This window comes from Tiliqua scincoides, chromosome 5 (genome assembly GCF_035046505.1).
Source record: "Tiliqua scincoides isolate rTilSci1 chromosome 5, rTilSci1.hap2, whole genome shotgun sequence".
Lineage (NCBI taxonomy): Eukaryota > Metazoa > Chordata > Lepidosauria > Squamata > Scincidae > Tiliqua > Tiliqua scincoides.
In genome coordinates this window covers 97,523,337-97,541,726 of record NC_089825.1, presented here as the reverse complement: position 1 = coordinate 97,541,726, position 18,390 = coordinate 97,523,337, and the positions used below count along the sequence as shown (strand labels likewise).

Sequence of the window (18,390 nt, the reverse complement as noted above, 5' to 3'; positions counted from 1 at the left end):
TAGCAGATTTCAGCAGGTAGGGCTAAAATCCTTCAGCAAGGTGACCTCCTCATTTGCCTGGGAACATGATTTTATCTACACCACCCAAGCATTCCTGAGCACTTGAGCATTCCTGGACGCTATGCTATGGTGGGGGCATGCTATGGTGGGGGAATGATTGAGAGGCCTTTGAGATGTAAGGGAACATATTGTCCCCTTACCTCTGCTTAGGCCCCCTGACAGCTTATGGGTCTCCTTGTACCTATGCCAGCTACATAATTGGTAAAAGCCCAAGGAGATCCGAAGGGTGGGGCAGGTTGAAAAATAGGGGATTGGATCCGAAATGCATGACTGCCATCAGATCAACCCTTTCCTTCCCTGTCACACCCTGGTTCCTCCCCTGAAGCACCCCATTACTCTTCCTCTCTGCCCATGGCCCACCCCTGGCAACAACTTGCTTGGGTTGGTAGAGACTCCTGAAGCCACAGCTGTGCACTCTGTGGTGCTCACCATTTGTGGCATTGGCCTGACAGCACGCAACAGAGGCCCGGCTTTTGTGCTGCCACAAAGTGTCCTGCAATGCTGGAATGTGAGTTCTGGCAGTGCAGGGTGACTACAGGATTGTACCCTTACAGAGCAATCCTATGCCTGCCTACTCAGAAGTAAGTCTCACTGTGCTGAATTGAATCCTCAAACTGTGGGTCAGGACCCGCAAGGTGGGTCACGAGTCAATTTCAGGTGGGCCTCCATTCATTTCAAGGTGTATTTTATTTTTAATATATTAGATGCATGTGACTGCATTTGTGGAAATGTTACCGATCTGCACTTTTAACAGGCTATTATGGATATGCCTTTAACAATGATAGTCAATGGGGATAACACACAGGTAAGTGTCAATAGGATTGCAGCCTTTTCCATGTTTGGGGCATTTTTTAAAAACAGATTGGCAACAGCTTGGGAGGGTTGTTCTTTATTTTAAGTCAATCTGTAATCTTTTAATGTACTTATTTACTCTAATTTTGTTGTATGGGGGAGTGAAAAATGTTCCTGCTTGATGATGTCACTAGAAGCCATAAGATCACTTCCAGGTTAATGACATCACTTCTTGTGGGTCCCAATAGATTGTCACTCTAAAAAGTGGGTCTCGGGGCTAAAATAAATAAAACACAGAATAAAACTATTTTAGATATATTTGCAAGGCACATAGCATGTCATGTTGATTAACCAAATACCTATATTGAGATAAACATTGAGATAAATAACAAATAGATAGCTGGGTTTTGAGGTGGGTCCGACTTCAAGTTTGTGTCCCATGTACAAGTTTTAACAAGTTGAAGCCTACTGGAGAAAGAAGGATGGCCATAGTGGGGGACATTAAAAGAGCTTCTACTTATGTCCCTATTTTTTTATTCTTAGATGTTACCACTTCAGCATCTAATTGCCATTGGGCACTGGCATATCTGGGGAGGAGGTAAAATGCAATGGAGCACCACCCCTCAGAGCCGGCCAGTCCCCATGCCACCATCCTCACCCCTGCTGCCATCCATGCCACCTCACTACTGCTTTTGGGTGACCTCCAAAGGCATTCTGGGGGCTGTGGAGGTTGCGCATGTCAGATCTGCCACATTTCCCAACATGCATACCATGGTAGCATCAAGTTTAATATGCTTAAAATGAAGTGAATGGGGACACACCTGACCGACCTAATCAATCCTGAACCACAGTTAGCTGCCATTCGCACCCCCACCACCATCCACATCTCCCAATCACCATTTTCGGCTGCCCTCTGAAGTCCTTCCTGGAACTGGGATGGCGGCACAAGGCCTTCTGAAAAACCCTTCAAACTGTCACTTCTGGTTTTCTGACAAAAACGGGAAGTGATGTTTAAAAGCACTTGAAGGCCTCCGGAAGGCCAGAGGAGACCACGTGCCTCCTGGATGTGATGGTAAGGGGTAGCAACCACTGGGCGGGCAACATTCTGTGGTCCTGGCCTGGGGCAGCACAGGGGCCAGGAATGCCAGAGCGATGGGCCAGTCCCCTGATGAAATAAAAGCATGCTATGTCTCCTGCTAGCAAAGGGCCCTTTGGAAGTAAAACCAAATACTGATGTATTTCCTGTTTCATTTGGCTCTGCCCTGAGCTCTTTTGAGCCTTGGTAGGAAAAAGAAACCACTCTACCAAAATGTGAGAATAGAACTCTCCCTGAAATCCAATAGAACAGGAGTCTTCAAGAGGTCACTCGCAGCAGGGGAGTAATCTGTTGCTGGTCAGGTGAGCTGCTCTCGATAAGGTGATGTGCACTGAAAGGGAAGGATGGTCATGCTGGTGGGCATCCAACATTGGCTTCAGCGTTTCTCCTCATTCTTTGCTCTTAGAATCTGCCTCGTTCAACCTGTGTTGAGAGCTGCCGTGTTGGACACAGCAAGGCGGTTCGAGAGGGGGAAGCAATCTGTTGCTATGATTGTACTCCGTGTCCAGATGATATGATGTCTATCCAGACAGGTAAGTGGCAGTGCACAGATTTTCCAGGAAATAGTTGCATATATTAGTCCACCCTAAAACCATAACATTTGCCTTTGTATTGGCCTGCTCTTCTCCAAACACTTAATTTAGGATGCACTGCTTCTTAAAGGGAACACTGATTACAGCTGCAACAAGGGAGGCAACTTGAAAGACTTCAGAGGCTTTGCATCACATTAATCCCAAAGATGCCCATTCCTTGCTGCATTTGGTCTTTCCCCTGTCCCAAAGCAATGAAGTGCTCAAAAGGAAAATGAGGAATTCTTGTCCAACATATGCTTCCAACCTCCCATCATTCTTACAAATCCAGAGACTTGTATTCCATCCATTCTTACAAATCCAGGTGTACAAATCCAGAGATGGGCAAAACCAGTGCAGCTTGACTTGAGTCAAGTTGTGAGTCTCCAACCCCTTTAACTTGACTCAAAAAGGAGCCCGAACAAACCGACTTTCCGAGTAGCCTAGAGCATTCTGGGGACTCTAAAAGACTCAAGTCCGGACTTTTTAGGTAAAAAAGGCAACTGCAGCTCTGTGGACAATAATGGAGCTGCTGGCAGGGTGTGTGTTTTTTGTGTATGTTGGAGTTCTCATTTAATACTCCCCTGATGCCCCCATCATATCTGTAAACAAGGTGGGAGGGGGTGGAACAAACTGTGAGTGCGCAGAGAGAAGTGGCACAAGGGAGGAGGGACACATGCAGCAGCAGGCAGGCTTACCAGTATGACCCACTCCTTTGCAGCTCTCCTCATAAGTAGATTCATTGTGACCAGTCATTCACTGAGCCTGCTGAAACCATGCCATGACTCCTGGATGGCTGTGAATTACCACCACCACCACCCCCGCCGCCTTCTTCCCTCACTCGTCCAGGGGAAAAACCTTCTTCCAATTATCACTGGTTCCTTCAGAGTTGGACAAGGGAGCCCACCTGCCTGCCCCCACCTCCTTCTCAATGCAAAACCAAAACATTAAGTCTTCCCTGCCTTCTGGCTGGAAATGCCCTGCTGCTTGCCCGGACGGCATGATGGCACCACAATGTCTTTCACACATCAAAAAAAGTAAGCAAGCACACCCAGACCAGACTCTCTGTTGGAGAGTCTGGTCCAACAAGAAGCTGATGGAACATACCAAGATCCAGGTCTACAGAGCTTGCGTCCTGAGTACACTTCTGTACTGCAGCGAGTCATGGACTCTTCGCTCACAACAGGAGAGGAAACAGAACGCTTTCCACATGCGCTACCTCCGATGCATACTTGGCATCACCTGGTAGGACAAAGTTCCAAACAACACAGTCCTGGAACGAGCTGGAATCCCTAGCATGTATGCACTGCTGAAACAGAGACGCCTGCGTTGGCTCGGTCATGTCGTGAGAATGGATGATGGCCAGATCCCAAAGGCTCTCCTCTATGGAGAACTCGTGCAAGCGAAGCGCCCTACAGGTAGACCACAGCTGCGATACAAGGACATCTGCAAGAGGGATCTGAAGGCCTTAGGAGTGGACCTCAACAGGTGGGAAACACTGGCCTCTGAGCGGCCTGCTTGGAGGCAGGCTGTGCAGCATGGCCTTTCCCAGTTTGAAGAGACACTTAGCCAACAGTCTGAGGCAAAGAGGCAAAGAAGGAAGGCCCATAGCCAGGGAGGCAGACCAGGGACAGACTGCACTTGCTCCCGGTGTGGAAGGGATTGTCACTCCCGAATCGGCCTTTTCAGCCACACTAGATGCTGTTCCAGAACCACCATTCAGAGCGTGATACCAGAGTCTTTCGAGACTGAAGGTTGCCAACTACAACACCCAGACAGAGACAGACTTGATTCTGCCTGCGTGGGGACTCCATTCCGAGTCAGTGGCCTCAGACCCAAGTCAGTGCCAGGGTAAATAATATATAACACTAAATTCATAGCATGGGATGGCTGCTTTGCCTTCTTTTTTTATTTTTTTAGAAGTCAAATAGCAGTTGAAGGACCTGACAAATGGAGCAGAAGTTTGAGGATGTGGCCACAGTTCTTTTGGACTTTGCTTTGGTTCCACTCCTGATCTCACCACTATACAATATTCCAGCAGTTTGCAAACTTTGTAGAGGCCCTAGAGGCTACAGCCTGATTCTAAATGCCAAAGAATGTGGCTATAATGGTGATTGGGCAGGAGTGCTCTCCCCCCTCCCGATTAGCAGGTTGTTGCACCCTTGATGCACAGTCTGCCCTGTCAGTTTCACAACCAAACAAAAATGGGGTCAAGTGCCACTGGTGGGTTTCGGACTCACAGTTTGGGAACTGCTGCACAATTTCAAACAGAATGATGTTTGCTTTGACAAACCGTTTGGTGCTTCTTTCTGTTTAAATTTTCACAAAGGAGCATGTTTGGAAATGTAACCATATGTCCTAAAGTCCTAAACGCCCCTACCATCCACCATTGTTTTGTTACATTAAATACTATCACCACTATTTTTTAAAAAAATTCCAACAGAACAGTTTTCATATGTAGTATAATGAAATTTGGCCCATCTGCCTAGCACTCATTTATCAGATCTATCTAACATATAGCAATTAATCTATGGAAAGAGGTGAAATCTGAATGGGAATCACAATGAAGGCAACCCACATCTCAACATGATCCCAATTCAGACTGCCTTCCACAAAATTGCATACCATTTGATCTTTGTAAACATTTATGTTTTTCATTTCACAAAGACGATCAGGGAGACGTTGAGATACTCTGTAATTATCCAAAGTACTATTATTTCCTTCCTTGCGCAGTTGGTAAGAAATGCATCCATATTTCAAAAGGAGGTGGATCTATTCTGAACTGTATCAGTGCCCCACGGAGGAACAGAGATCACCGAACATTTCTGCTTCAAAACATTTTGGGGAGAAATCTCTGTGACCACACATGCTGCTGAGTGAGGTTCCTGTGAGGTTCCATCAGGATGCCAACCACAGAGAATTCATTGTATCTGGAACTGTAGTTCAGGATGCAGAAGTTCAGATGCAGCTGGGTTAGACATGCATTTGCAGCCCAGTGGCTGTTTCTGCTCTTCCTGCTGCTGCTTTTCCAGTCTCTCGTCTGTTGGGAGAATGTGCCCAGTGAATGTGAATTTGAAGGAAGCTATGGGGATACTAGGCTAGGAGATGCTGTCATTGGTGGGGTCCTCTCTCTTTTACATCCTGTACACACTGCAATTAATTTTCAGACACTACCAGCAATGAAGAAAGGCAATTTCTCGTAAGTTATTTCTTGTTTGGTATCCATCATGCTATTTGAAATATGAAGACTAGAGATCAAACAACTGCACTGGGGTGGAATTTCAACAGGTGCAGCTTGTTGGGAAGAACAGGGTGGGGCTGGGGCAATGCCATGGTCAGGAAGAGAGCAGATATCTTTGAAAGCACCTCTGTTTATATCCTATCTCCCTTTTTGGCCACAAACTACCTACACATATTCACTTGGACTTGCACCAGCAAAATCACAGTCACAGTAGATCCATTGCAGCAGCTAAGACTTACTTCAGGGCAAAGGAAGAAATGTTCCCTTACGTAATCATTTTTGTTCTGCTCAGATGAACAACTCCATTCCTGCACCCCTCTTCCTTACACCTCTTTAGTTTTGTTTCCTTTTCTTATTGTACTTGGGATGAGTTTTTCACTGTACAAGCATATGTCCAATAGTGTGGGTGTCATTGTCCCCTAAAACTGAGTGCTGTGCAAACCAGCACTAAAAAGACATTGTTCTGGATGGGACAAGAACCTGACGATGACGAATACACTGCTCTGATTGACAATAGCTGTCAGTCATACCCAGGATGAAGAACACTGTAGCAAAACAGTGCTTAAGGAAATGCCATTGTGGGTAGTACTACTGTAAATGTATATGTGGTGCACATGACAATGTGCTAGACCTTATCTCTGCCTCAATGTCAATCTCATTTCAGAATAGGGTACAAACATTACCAGCATGTCCTGGCCTTCCTTTTTGCCATTCATGAGATCAACAGGAATCCCAACCTCTTGCCCAATGTGACCTTGGGCTTTAAAATCTATGACAACTTTTTTGAAGGAATGGCCACATATAAGTCCATCCTGGATCTACTCTTCAAACAACAAAGGAATGTGCCCAATTACAAGTGTGGTAAGAAAGGTGATGTCTTGTCTGTTATTGGGGGATTCACGGTAGAGTATGTCATCCAAATGGCCAACATTCTTAGTCACTTCAAGTTTCCACAGGTATGTACATTCAGATGCATGAATGGGTGGCATAAAACTGCTCTTCACTTGTTATATTATTTGAGATTTTATCAGTGAATGCCTTTTTTTAGCTTGAAAAGAATTGCAAAGGGGCAATGCAATGCAACAAGTATGTTGTTTATTCAGAAGAAATAACCATTTGAGGAGGTTCTTGAGATCTCAGTTGTATAGGAGGACATAACATGACTGATCTGTAACCCAGATGTGGGCAGAGAGATCTCCAGCTCTAAATAATAAAAATAACAATAACAATAACAATAATAATCGGGGTCGCTGCCTCCCTCCCACCACGACTTACCTGGAGAGCCTGGGGGAGGGAGACCCCACTGGCAGCAAAAGCCTCGGGAGGAGGAGAGGCTGCCTGGACCCTGGCACCACCCGCCCAGCTGCCTGTTCCACCAAAGTCAAGGGAAAGAAGGGAGGCAGGGACCAGAGTGCCAGGTCCCTGTAAGGAAGTGGGAGGAGGGTGAGAGAGGAAGGGTGGAGCAGAGAGGGCTTCATAACTGAGGCCTCTGATGAGGGTGAGGAGGTCAAGGTGTGGAGCAGTTCCTGCTGCCCCACTGGTGAACACCACCCTCAAGAGACAGCGAGGAGGAGAAGGGTGCTGTGACCCCCTCCCTCTGGTCACGCAGCTGAGGCTTCAGAAGCCACCCTTCGTTAGGCCTCCTCTCCCTTGCTGGAAAGGCCTGGGAGGCAGGGAACCAAGCTCCATGGACGACAACCACCTCGCCCCCACACAAAGCCTGACACCCTAGCATCTATTTGCTACCTGGGGTCAAAGTTGTTTTTATTTTCTGGTTAATTGGTCACAACTTTTGATAGAATACAGATATTCCAATGCCATTTTTTTCATTGCATTCTGCATTAAATTACCTTTCCAATGATATATAACATGATGCTATTATTCATACATACCAATATTTTCACAATTTTGGTCACTAGTGTCAAGCTCAGCTTGTTGTCCCTCTAAAGCTTGATGCCCGATGCAACTGCTACCCCCTGCACCCCCTTAGCTAAGCCACTGTCTACGGGCTCCCTCCCAGGAAAGTGTGCATATAATTGCAGACTTACTATAATTTATTGATAGGAATGTATACAAAGATACTTTGTTCAGTATACTTAGCATCTCATTGATAAGCAAAATTCTGGATTGTAATAAATACTTTGGTTTGGAAAACGATGGTTAATTTTCTAAGCTGTTCTGAGCCATGTTTTCCCCCATTAGATTACTTATGGTACGTATGAGAAACCAGTCACAAACAATAATTTCCCTTCTCTATACTGGATGGCAATAAGGGAAGGTACTCTGCACACCGGCATAGTCCAGCTACTGCTGCATTTCCAATGGACATGGATTGGTCTCATTGTTTCAGAGGGTGATACTGGAGAAGGCTTCCTGCAGAGGCTGACACCATTGCTGGCCCGGAAAAGCATTTGTGTTGCATTCTTAGAAAGGACTGTCATTGTCAAGGATCTTAATTGGGATCCCACTCAAAATGCAATATTGCGAAACATACTCAGGATACGCTCCACACTTTCATCCACTGCAGCCAATGTTGTTATTGTTGACGGGGACGCTCAAACTCTGGAACCACTGGCAACCATTTTATATGTAGCTGAATTTGTACATAGACGTCTTATAGGGAAGGTTTGGATCACGTCACCTCAGTGGGATTTCGTCAGCATTGCTAACACTAAGGGCTTCTGTGCAAAAACATTCCATGGGACTTTGTCTTTCACAACCTCCATGAAGGCCGTGCCAGGATTCCAGGACTTCATTCAGACTCTAAAGCCTAAAAAGTCACTTGCACGATTTCTCTGCTTTTTTTACAAATTGGCATTCAGGTGTTGCGGTGATGTGAAAATTAAAACTTGTAAACACTGTACAGGAGCGGAGAAACTGGAGAGCCTGCCTCAGACTGTATTTGAGATGGAGATGAGTGATGGGAGCTACCGTATTTACAATGGTCTCTATGCTGTAGCACATGCTTTAAATGCCGTATTTGCATCCAGGCCGAAAACAATGCTGAACAGAGACGCAGGCAAACCTTTGAACATTGAACCCTGGCAGGTATATTCCTCACTGTATTGAAACGGTTATGTATGGTGCAATCCCAAGCACACTTACTAGGAAGATAATTGGAGCACAGTGGAAATCACTTTTATGTAAACTTGCTGTGGAGTGAAAAGGTGGTGTGGGTGAAATCATGTTCCCAGACACATGGGGGGGGGGGGCACATTGCTAAAGCTAAGCAGATCTGAAACTTGCAGAAGTTTGATGACAGACCTCTCGGATATCACATGCACATTGCTTTATAGCCCGAGCCTATGCATGTCTACTCTGATGTAAGTCCATTGTGTTCAATGGGGTTGACTCCTCGGAAACCGCATGGGGTTGAAGCCTTAAGTTCCAAAATGTAAGAAAAGCGGAATATAGGAACCTGTGATTCAAGCCACAGGTGAGACAGAACCACCCCTTTGTAGCCCTTGGAAAAGTGCCACAGCTGACCTGCCTGCTTACACGTGAGGAGGCTCTCTTTCAATCCAAAAAAGCAGAAGCAAGGAGAGGCTCCTCAAGTGTAAGCAGGCACGTTTCCAGCACCAATGAGCTGCACCATAGCCCCAAGTGAAGGAACAATTGTTCCCTGACCTTGACAAGGCCTCTGTGAACACCCCCACACTGCAGGATGCAGAGCATGCCCCATTGGCATAGTTGCATCAGTGCTGCAAAGTTTGGATTGGGCCCATAGATGTGGAAATGTTGGATAAGATGGTGAGCTGAGAGGAGAGGAAGATGAGGAAGAACTGCCAAGCGTATTCTAATAGTTATTAATAAATGAAAAAGTTCTTTTAACTTGTACATCTCCGGATTACAGGTGCCTTTTCTGACCAGGGGTTTGGTAACACAGTGCGCAATATACATTGAAGCTATCAGCTCTTTTCTATTTTTGTCCAACCTAGATGCACTCTTTTTTGAAGAATGTCCACTTTAATAATGGTGCTGGCCATGAAGTCTGGTTTGCCAATCAGCAACTGTCTTCTGGACTTGATGTCATCAACTGGGTCACTTTTCCCAATCAATCCTTCCTTAAGATCCAAGTTGGAAAGATTTCTCCAAGTCAAGAGTTTACCATCCATGATGAGGCCATTGTGTGGAATAGCAGATTTCAGCAGGTAGGGCTAAAATCCTTCAGCAAGGTCACCTCTTCATTTGCTTGGGAACATCCCTGAACATGAGAGCATTCCTGGAGGCATGCACTGCATGCTATGGTGGGGGCAGGATTGAGAGGGCTTTGAGATGTAAAGGAGCATACTTTCCCCTGACCTCTGTATAGGCCCCCTGACAGCCTAGGGGTCTCCTTGTACCTATGCCAGCTCTATAACTGGTATAAGCCCGAGGAGAGCCAGAGAGTGGGGAAGCTTGAAAACTAGGGGATAGGATTCAACATGCATGACTCCCACCAGATCAACCCCTCCCCTCCCTGATCGACCCCTGTTCCTCCCCTGAAGTGCCCTATTACTCCTCCTCTCTGCCCAATACCCAACCCAGCCAACAACTTACTTGAGTTTCCATTTGTGGCAGCCAGAAAGTGTCCTGCAATGCTGGAATGTGAGTCCTAGCAGTGTAGGGTGACCAAAGGATTTTACCCCTGCAGCACAATCGTATACCTGACTACTCAGAAATAAGTCTCACTATGTTGAAATGGGCTTACTGCCAGGAAAGTGTATGTAGGATTGCAGCCTTACAGTCACAGTTGGTATTGTACAAGTCTTGTAGGAATGCTGAAACAAACCATTAGTACATATACCTAAAGTTAATATCCAAATGAATTTTAACTATTATATTGTCCCCAAACATCCAAGAAGCTGTAAATCTATCCACACTTACCTCGAGTAAGACCCATTGACTATCACTGTTAAAAGCATATACATAGTAGCCTGTTAAAAGTACAGATCTGAAACATTTCCACAACATACATACCATGGTAGCATAAAGTCTCATATATTAAAAATAAAATATACATTGAAATGAATGGGAACCCATCCAAAATTGGTTCGCGACTCACCGAATGGGTTCTGACCAACAGTTTGAGAAACACTGAATAAAACTGCAGCCTTAGAGTCACAGATCGGTATTATCCAGGGTTTGTAGGATTGCTATGACTACACCATTAGTACACATGCTTAAAGTAAATATCCTCATCCACTTTATCCTAAACTTCTACTGGGTGATTCCTGTCCTCTACAGACACAGAATAAAATCATTTTAAACATATTTGCAAGGCAAGTAGCCTATCATGCTGATTATTCAAATATCTATATTGAGGAAAAGGTGGTAAATCAATATACCTATATCAGGGGTCGGCAACCTTAAACACTCAAAGAGCCATTTGAACCCCTTTTCCGGAGGGAAAAAAACCTCAGGAGCCACAGAACCCTTTTGACAACTAAAATGAAGATAATACTGCATATAGGTTTTTTTTTTCACCTTTATGCTCTGATAGGTCCCATTTTTATAATGTAGTCCCCTCTTGTAGCTTTTAGTTAGTTTTGTCATACATTCTTGTCCTGTGTTTTCAGATGCCCAGTCCTCTATGGTGTTTTGCCTGAATCCAATCCCATTCTCTGCCTGGAGAATTATGCCCACTTTAAGCAAATTAACTCCTCTTCTTCCCCCCAACAAATGATCCTGGTTCTGCCCTGCAGTCCTGCTGGACCCTACTTCCAGGGTAGCTTGCCTGTTCAACCTGCAGAGGCCCTCTCTCCTGTCAGCAGCCTCCCACCACTACAGCAGACCCTGGGTCATCAGCAGGTCTTGGGCACAGCAGCCACACTTCAAACTCCAGTGTCTCCAGCAGTCCATTAGTCACAAAGTCAGTCAGAGTATCCAGGGCAGAGTGCAAAGTCAATAAGCCAAGTCACAGTCCAAGGTCAGATTCCAAAGTAAGTCAGTCAAATCAGAGTATCCAAGTCAAAGTCAATAAGCCAAGTCAGTCATTCTCCTCACCTACCTCCAACCTGCACTCCTTCTACACCCCACACCCCCTTCCTCAGATGCCTGTTATATCCCTGAGGGCCCTATTGCCTTCAAGTGGCTGCAGCTGTGCAGCACACTCTGCTGGATGCCCAGGCCTTACCCTTAAAGGGGCCACTGCTGTCACCACATCTACCTCCTCACCAGATCTTCCAGGATTTCAATACATGTGGTGGTTATGACACCTGCTTTTCTTAGATAGATATGAAAGAACTCCCCCCACCTTCCAGAGGCACTCTGCTGGAAGGAAAAAAGGACATAGACTCCAGAGGTGGGGAAGAGAAGAAGGGGGGCAGGCCTGCTTCTGCCCTGCCTGCCTGCCTGCCCTCCCTCACTCAGGCTGCAACCCTCTCCACACTATCCTGGGAGTAAGCCCCATTGGCTACAATGGGACTTCTGAGCAGACAAGTTGGTTGGAGCTCTCAGGTTGCAGTCCTCTCCACACTTTCCTGGGAGGAAGCCTCAATGACTACTTGTGAGTGGACCTGCATAGGAGGAGGCTGAGGCTACAGCCCTCCACACCTTCCTGGGAGTAGCCCAGGGACTACATCGGGGCTTACTCTCAAACAGACCTGCGCGGGCTCCCACTCACCCGCCCTTGCACTTGGCCATAAGCAGGCTCCAAGGTCACCATTCCAGGCACCCTTTCCTGGGAGTAAGCTTCATCCACTGTAATGTGGCTTACAACTGAGTAGACACGCATAGGAGCAGGCTCCAAGACTGCCATCCCAGGCACCCTTTCCTGGGAGTAAGCTTCATCCACTGTAATGGGGCTTACTACTGAGTAGACACACAGGATGTCTCCTCTGCTGTGGAGGAAAAGCCTCTCCTTGCATTGAGTGGGGACCTGCTCAGGGAAAGGCGGGCTGCAAGGGTTCGCAATGGCTGAGGAGGAGGACATCTTGCTGGAGAGTTGGGGAAGGAAAAAGCAGGGAGCTTAAGCCTGCAGAGCGGGCAAAATTGAAAAGGGAAACCAATGCGGGGAAACCAATGTGGGCCTTCTGTTACCCCCTTTGCCACTTTCACCCGGAGGAGCCGCAGCAGACAGCTGAAAGAGCCGCATGCGGCTCTAGAGCCGTAGGTTGCCGACCCCTGACCTATATTGAGAAGAATATCAAATAGATAGCTGGGGTTTGAGTTGGGCTCCAATGAAAGGTGGGCCCCACGTTTAATAAGTTGAAACACAGGAAAAAGGAGGATGTCCATAGTGTTGAGTATTAAAAGACAGCTTCCTCTTATGTCCCATTCTTTTTATTCTTAGATGCTACCCCATTCAGAATCTAATTGCTACTGGGCACTTGCGTACCATGGAGGGTAAAGGGGGACAGACATTCCAGGGTTCCACCCCTCTACCCCCTGCCAGCATTCATGCCTCCATCCATGCCTCCCAACCACCACTTTCACCACTTTCAGCTGTCCTTCACAGACCTTCTGGGGGAAGTTACATATGGCCTCCTCCTGCCCTCCGGAGGCCTTCTGAAACCTCTGGAAGGCTTTTAAAAGTTCTTATGTTTAAAAGCCCTTATAAGACCTCCAGAGGGCCAGAGGAGACCAAGTGCGGCCCAGATGCGATGGTAAGGGGTGGCAACCGGTGGGGGGGGGGCAATATTCTATGATCCTGGCACCGGGCAGCACAGGGGCCAGTAATGCCAGTGCAATTGCCAATTCCCTGATGAAATAAAAGCACGCTGAGTTTTCTGCTAGCAGAAAGGCACTTTGGGATTAAACCAAATCCTGGTGTATTTCCTACTTCTTTTGGACTGTGCTCTGAACTGCTTTGAGTTCCAGTAGGAAAAACAAATCTCTCTACCGACTCTCCATGTAGTCAAATACCACAGGAGTCCACAGCAGGTCGCTGGCAACAGGGGAGTTCTCTGTTGCTGGTCAGGATCAAGTTGATCTCCTGTTCTTGATCAACTGAAGTGCACTGAAAGAGAAGGATGGTCATGGTGGTGGGCATCCAAGGTTTGCTTCAGCGTTTCTTCCCGTTCTTTGTTCTTAGACTCTGCCTGGTTCAACCTGTGTTGAGAGCTGCCGCGTCGGACACAGCAAGACGGTTCGAGAAGGGAAAGCAATCTGTTGCTATGATTGTACTGCGTGTCCAGATGACATGATATCTAACCAGACAGGTGATTGACAGTGTCCTGAATTTCCAGGAAATATTTGCAAATATTTTCCACCCTAAAATATGCCTAGGTATGGTCTCTTCTTCTCCAAACACTTAAATCATGATGAACGGAATCTTAAAGGGAAACTGGTTACAACTTTAACAAGGGAGGATCCATGAAAGACTTCAGATGCAGTCCATTAAACAGTTTAGTGTGCTTAACTCCACTGGTGCCTGTCACTTGCTGCATTTTGTCATTCCCCTGATACTAAGCATTGTTCACCAGGAAAATGAGGAATTCTTGTCCACTGTTTGCTTTCAAACTTCCATCATTCCTCGGGATTCATACAGCTACTGACACTCTCTTTGTCCTTTTCAGATGCAGCTCATTGCATCAAATGCCCAGAAGATCAGTACTCAAACATGAACCAAGATCAATGTATCCCCAAACAGACAGCCTTCCTAAACTACGAGGAACCCTTAGGAATTGGGTTGGTTTCTATTGCTTTTACCTTTACAGCAACAACAGTTATGGTGATACTGATCTTTTTAAAGAACTGGAACACTCCCATTGTCAAAGCCAACAATCAAAACCTCACCTGCATTCTTCTCAGCTCCATCCTGCTTTGCTACCTTTCCTCCCTTCTCTTCCTTGGAAAACCTAGCAAGGTGTCCTGCCTTCTCCGACAATCGGCTTTTGGCATCATTTTCTCTGTGGCTGTTTCTTCTGTTTTGGCCAAAACCATCACTGTGGTCCTGGCCTTCATGGCCACCCAGCCAGGGAACAGGATGAGGAAATGGCTGGGGAAAAAAGTGGCCCACTCCATTGTCCTTTCCTGTTCCCTCATTCAAGTGGGGATTTGCACTGTATGGCTGTCCACCTCTCCTCCTTTTCCAGATGTTGACATGCACTCCCAGACTGAGCACATCATAGTGGAGTGTAATGAAGGGTCGATCATCATGCTCTATTCTGTCCTGGGCTATGTTGGTTTTCTGGCCCTCACCAGCTTCACAGTCGCTTTCCTTGCCCGAAAACTGCCGGATACTTTCAATGAAGCCAAATTCATCACCTTCAGCATGCTGGTCTTCTGCAGTGTGTGGATCTCCTTCATTCCTGCTTACCTGAGCAGCAAGGGGAAAGACGTGGTGGCCGTGGAGGTCTTTGCCATCTTGGCCTCCAACACTGGCCTCCTGACTTGCATTTTTCTCCCTAAATGCTATGTTATTGTTCTAAAACCAGCTCTCAACTCCAAGCAGCTGCTAACAGAGAAAAGAAGTAATTAAATCGGTTTCTAAGATGATGGTTGTTTTGCATTTCTCTCTCTCTATATGTTTCCATACAGTATGAATGCTGCATCACAGCATATCACATTTTTAATCGTCCCTTTACCCCCATACCCACAAATAAATTGACCAGACTTTGGCTTGGATGATAATGGGCCACTTTATTAAGTCTTAATTGCAGCAGGGCAATAACAATAACATACAAGCATGTGGGGCAATATGGGGGAAACGGTCCTAACCGTCTACCTCCCCCTGCAAACCCATTGGGCGTACTGCCTGGCTCGAGGCCCTAGCTGTCAATAGCCAGCCTAGGCCTTTCAACGCCACCCCCAAAGGGACAAGGCAGCCGGAATTCAGACCAGCAGACAGAGCCTCACTGGCCTGACAGTCCAGGCAAGGGGCTCGCCTGCCTGCCTCCTGGAGCCGGTCAGGCATCATGGGAGCGGTTCAGACTCACCCCTCCCCCTGCTGCCTTGGATGGACACTGAGCCAGATACCTACCTACCCAGCCCCGCACGTATCCTGCCACAGGGGAGGACAGCCTGGCACTTGTCGTCCCCGCTCCCCACAAGGATGAAATCCTTCAAGCCCTGCTGCAGGTCGGATAAAAACAAGTCATTGCCGACTGGTGACAGGTGCACCCCATCGCTGTGGAACAGGGCAGGCTGCCTGAACCCAATAGCAGGGTGTTGGATCACTGCCCCGCCCTGCTCAACTACTACCCTCCCCAGGTAAGCGTTCACTCTTTTCCTGGTGGCGTCTATTCTGTGGACGCTCCGCACCCTGCACCAAACATGCCAGGGGAGGAGATTGGACCAAAGGATAGCAATCCCCGGGAACCAACTTCTAAGCAATGAGAGCTCCCTACGGGCCTGGAGCCTCAACGTCTTCGAAGTCCTCTGGCCCAGATCTTTCTCCTCTAAGTGTACCATGATTACCTGGGGAGGGGGATGCCATGCCAGATAATTAAGCAGCAATGGCATGAACTGTCCCCAGCGCATGCCCCTTCTGGCAGCCCAGGTGACACTGGCCAGGCCTCCCAGTTCCAACTGGGAGCCGAAGCTGCCAGCCAACGCCCTCTTCCGAGCGCAAAAGAGAATTGAGTGACTGCAGATCAGGACCCTCATAGGAGTCGACCAACAAAGACCTGCAACAGAAAAATTAACATAAGCCACTAACACTGGAATGCAACAAGATGCCATTAGGCAACACAACCAGGGACTCCAACCCCCTCTCTCCATATTAACACCAAGGCTGGTGATGCCAGTCAACACACCCCCCCAACCATTGGGGGAGCCTGACAAACTCAGGCCCCGCATCCGGTGGGCCTCAGCGAACATAATATTTAAAGGCGCCCAAGTGCCATTGCCCGATCCTCTGGATAGCTCCGGTACGGAAGCCCAACCTGGCTGCCGTCAATGCAGCACCGATTCTAAAGGAATGCAGGCCGAACTGCCCGGCTGCCATTCCAAGCCTCTGCAAAGCTACATTAAAAACCTCCCTGAACTGATACACTGTCAGGGGGGAGGGATTCTGATGCTGAAAAAATGGCCCGTCCCCCCAGGGCGCCACGTGGCGGTAGTCCACAACCGCCTGAACCGGGCAGATATCCACATCGGCAGCTCTTTTCAGGTGGTCCCACTGGCCCTTACCTCCCTGGTCGGTCTTAGAACACCTTAAAAACAGAGAAACATGGTTAACACCCAACTGACAATCGCCCCATCGCAAGGCCCTTTCTCCAGGGGTGACTTTAGAAACGGATAATACCTCGCTAGGGTGGACAGCCCCAAAGAACAATACCAGGCTATAAGCCTTAAACAGCATCGCCTCATAACAAGATGCGCAATGCAGACTGAAGTTGGCACATAAGCCCCGCAGCAGGCCCGGGGTGACACCCGGGGAAGCACCTCACACCGTCCAAAGAACTCTGACACCTAACTGTGCATCAAAAACAGACTTTCTGCTCTGTGGATATGTTGGGATTGGGGATGATTTTATTGGTGGTATTTTTTCCCTGCGTTTTGTCTCCTTTGACTTACAAACCTTTCAGGAGTCACCTGCGGACCTTGAAATATCCAGTATGCGGTAAGTATTTATTGGTTCTGTGAGCAATGCAGATTATTTTTGATTTGGCCTTCAGATATATTTGGATAAAAATGTATACGGTGCAAATGCATCCACCAGCACACATCTACTGTTATATAGATTTGCATGTATAGAGAATAGTTATATAACTTACCTCTCAAGACTTGACTCAAGAATTTGGAGCAAGGACTTGAATCTCAACATGAGGGTACAAACTTGAGACTTGACTCAAAATTTGGGATTAGGAACTTGAGAACATCACTGGCAAGTTTCTGGGAAACAGAAGCTCTTCATTCTTGTTATCTCTTCCTGTTGTGTTAAGAAGCAGCTCTTAAAGCAAGTCTCACATTTTTCCCACTCTCTAAGCAGATGGGTTTACATTTCAGATGAAATCTTAGAACTTTCCATGCGATTCACCTTGCAGGATCTTACCAAAGAACTTCCAGCACATCCTGGCCTTTGAGTTTGCCTTTATTGAGATCAACAATAATCCTGAACTTTTACCCAATATCACTCTGGGTTTTCGCATAATTGACTTCTGTATACAAAGGATGACCTATTCCGGCACACTACAGTTGCTCACCATAGGAGGTATTATTAACACCAATTACAACTGTGATACAAGGAATAGAAAGGTATTGGCCATTGTTGGGGGACTTGACACTGAAAACTCCATCCAAATATTAAACCTTGTCAGCATCTACAAGATACCACAGGTAGGAACACTGAGAGAGAATGGCTATAGAAAGGACATAAGTTTACAGACATTTATGAATGCTCTGGGTGAATGTCAGTGTTATCTTGGCATATCTTTATATTTATTTTTAATACAGTTTTACTTACCTCATAGTGATTGAGATTGAATTTTTTAAAAGGTGAAAATGTACAAAGTTTTTCATGAGTTTCTGGGAACTCGATTTCTAGCTCTATTCTTTCTATTTCCTCGTATTTGATTTGTTTCTGCTATGTCTGCAGCACAACTTTGACAAGCCTTATCTCCAAGGATATATCTAAAATGATGTGGCCTGCAGCCAAAGTTTCCCTTTCTCCACGGGAAATTCCTCCTTGAGAAGGTATCCTTTTCCCGGAGGAAGTGATCCTTTGAATGGCAATCTCACTCCACTTTTATTTTCAAACATTCTTC

The 18,390-nt window shown here is 46.7% G+C and overlaps 1 protein-coding gene across 1 annotated transcript in view; it reads left to right on the top strand.

Moving 5' to 3' along the window:
- LOC136652484 (vomeronasal type-2 receptor 26-like) overlaps positions 1 to 15,161 on the top strand; it is a 28,427-nt gene extending 13,266 nt beyond the window's left edge. Inside the window, exons 3-4 of the mRNA XM_066629424.1 lie at positions 13,773 to 13,899; positions 14,257 to 15,161. Coding sequence (XP_066485521.1) covers positions 13,773 to 13,899; positions 14,257 to 15,161 — 1,032 coding nt within the window. The remainder of the gene's footprint in view (positions 1 to 13,772; positions 13,900 to 14,256) is intronic.
- Positions 15,162 to 18,390: the final 3,229 nt, after the last annotated feature.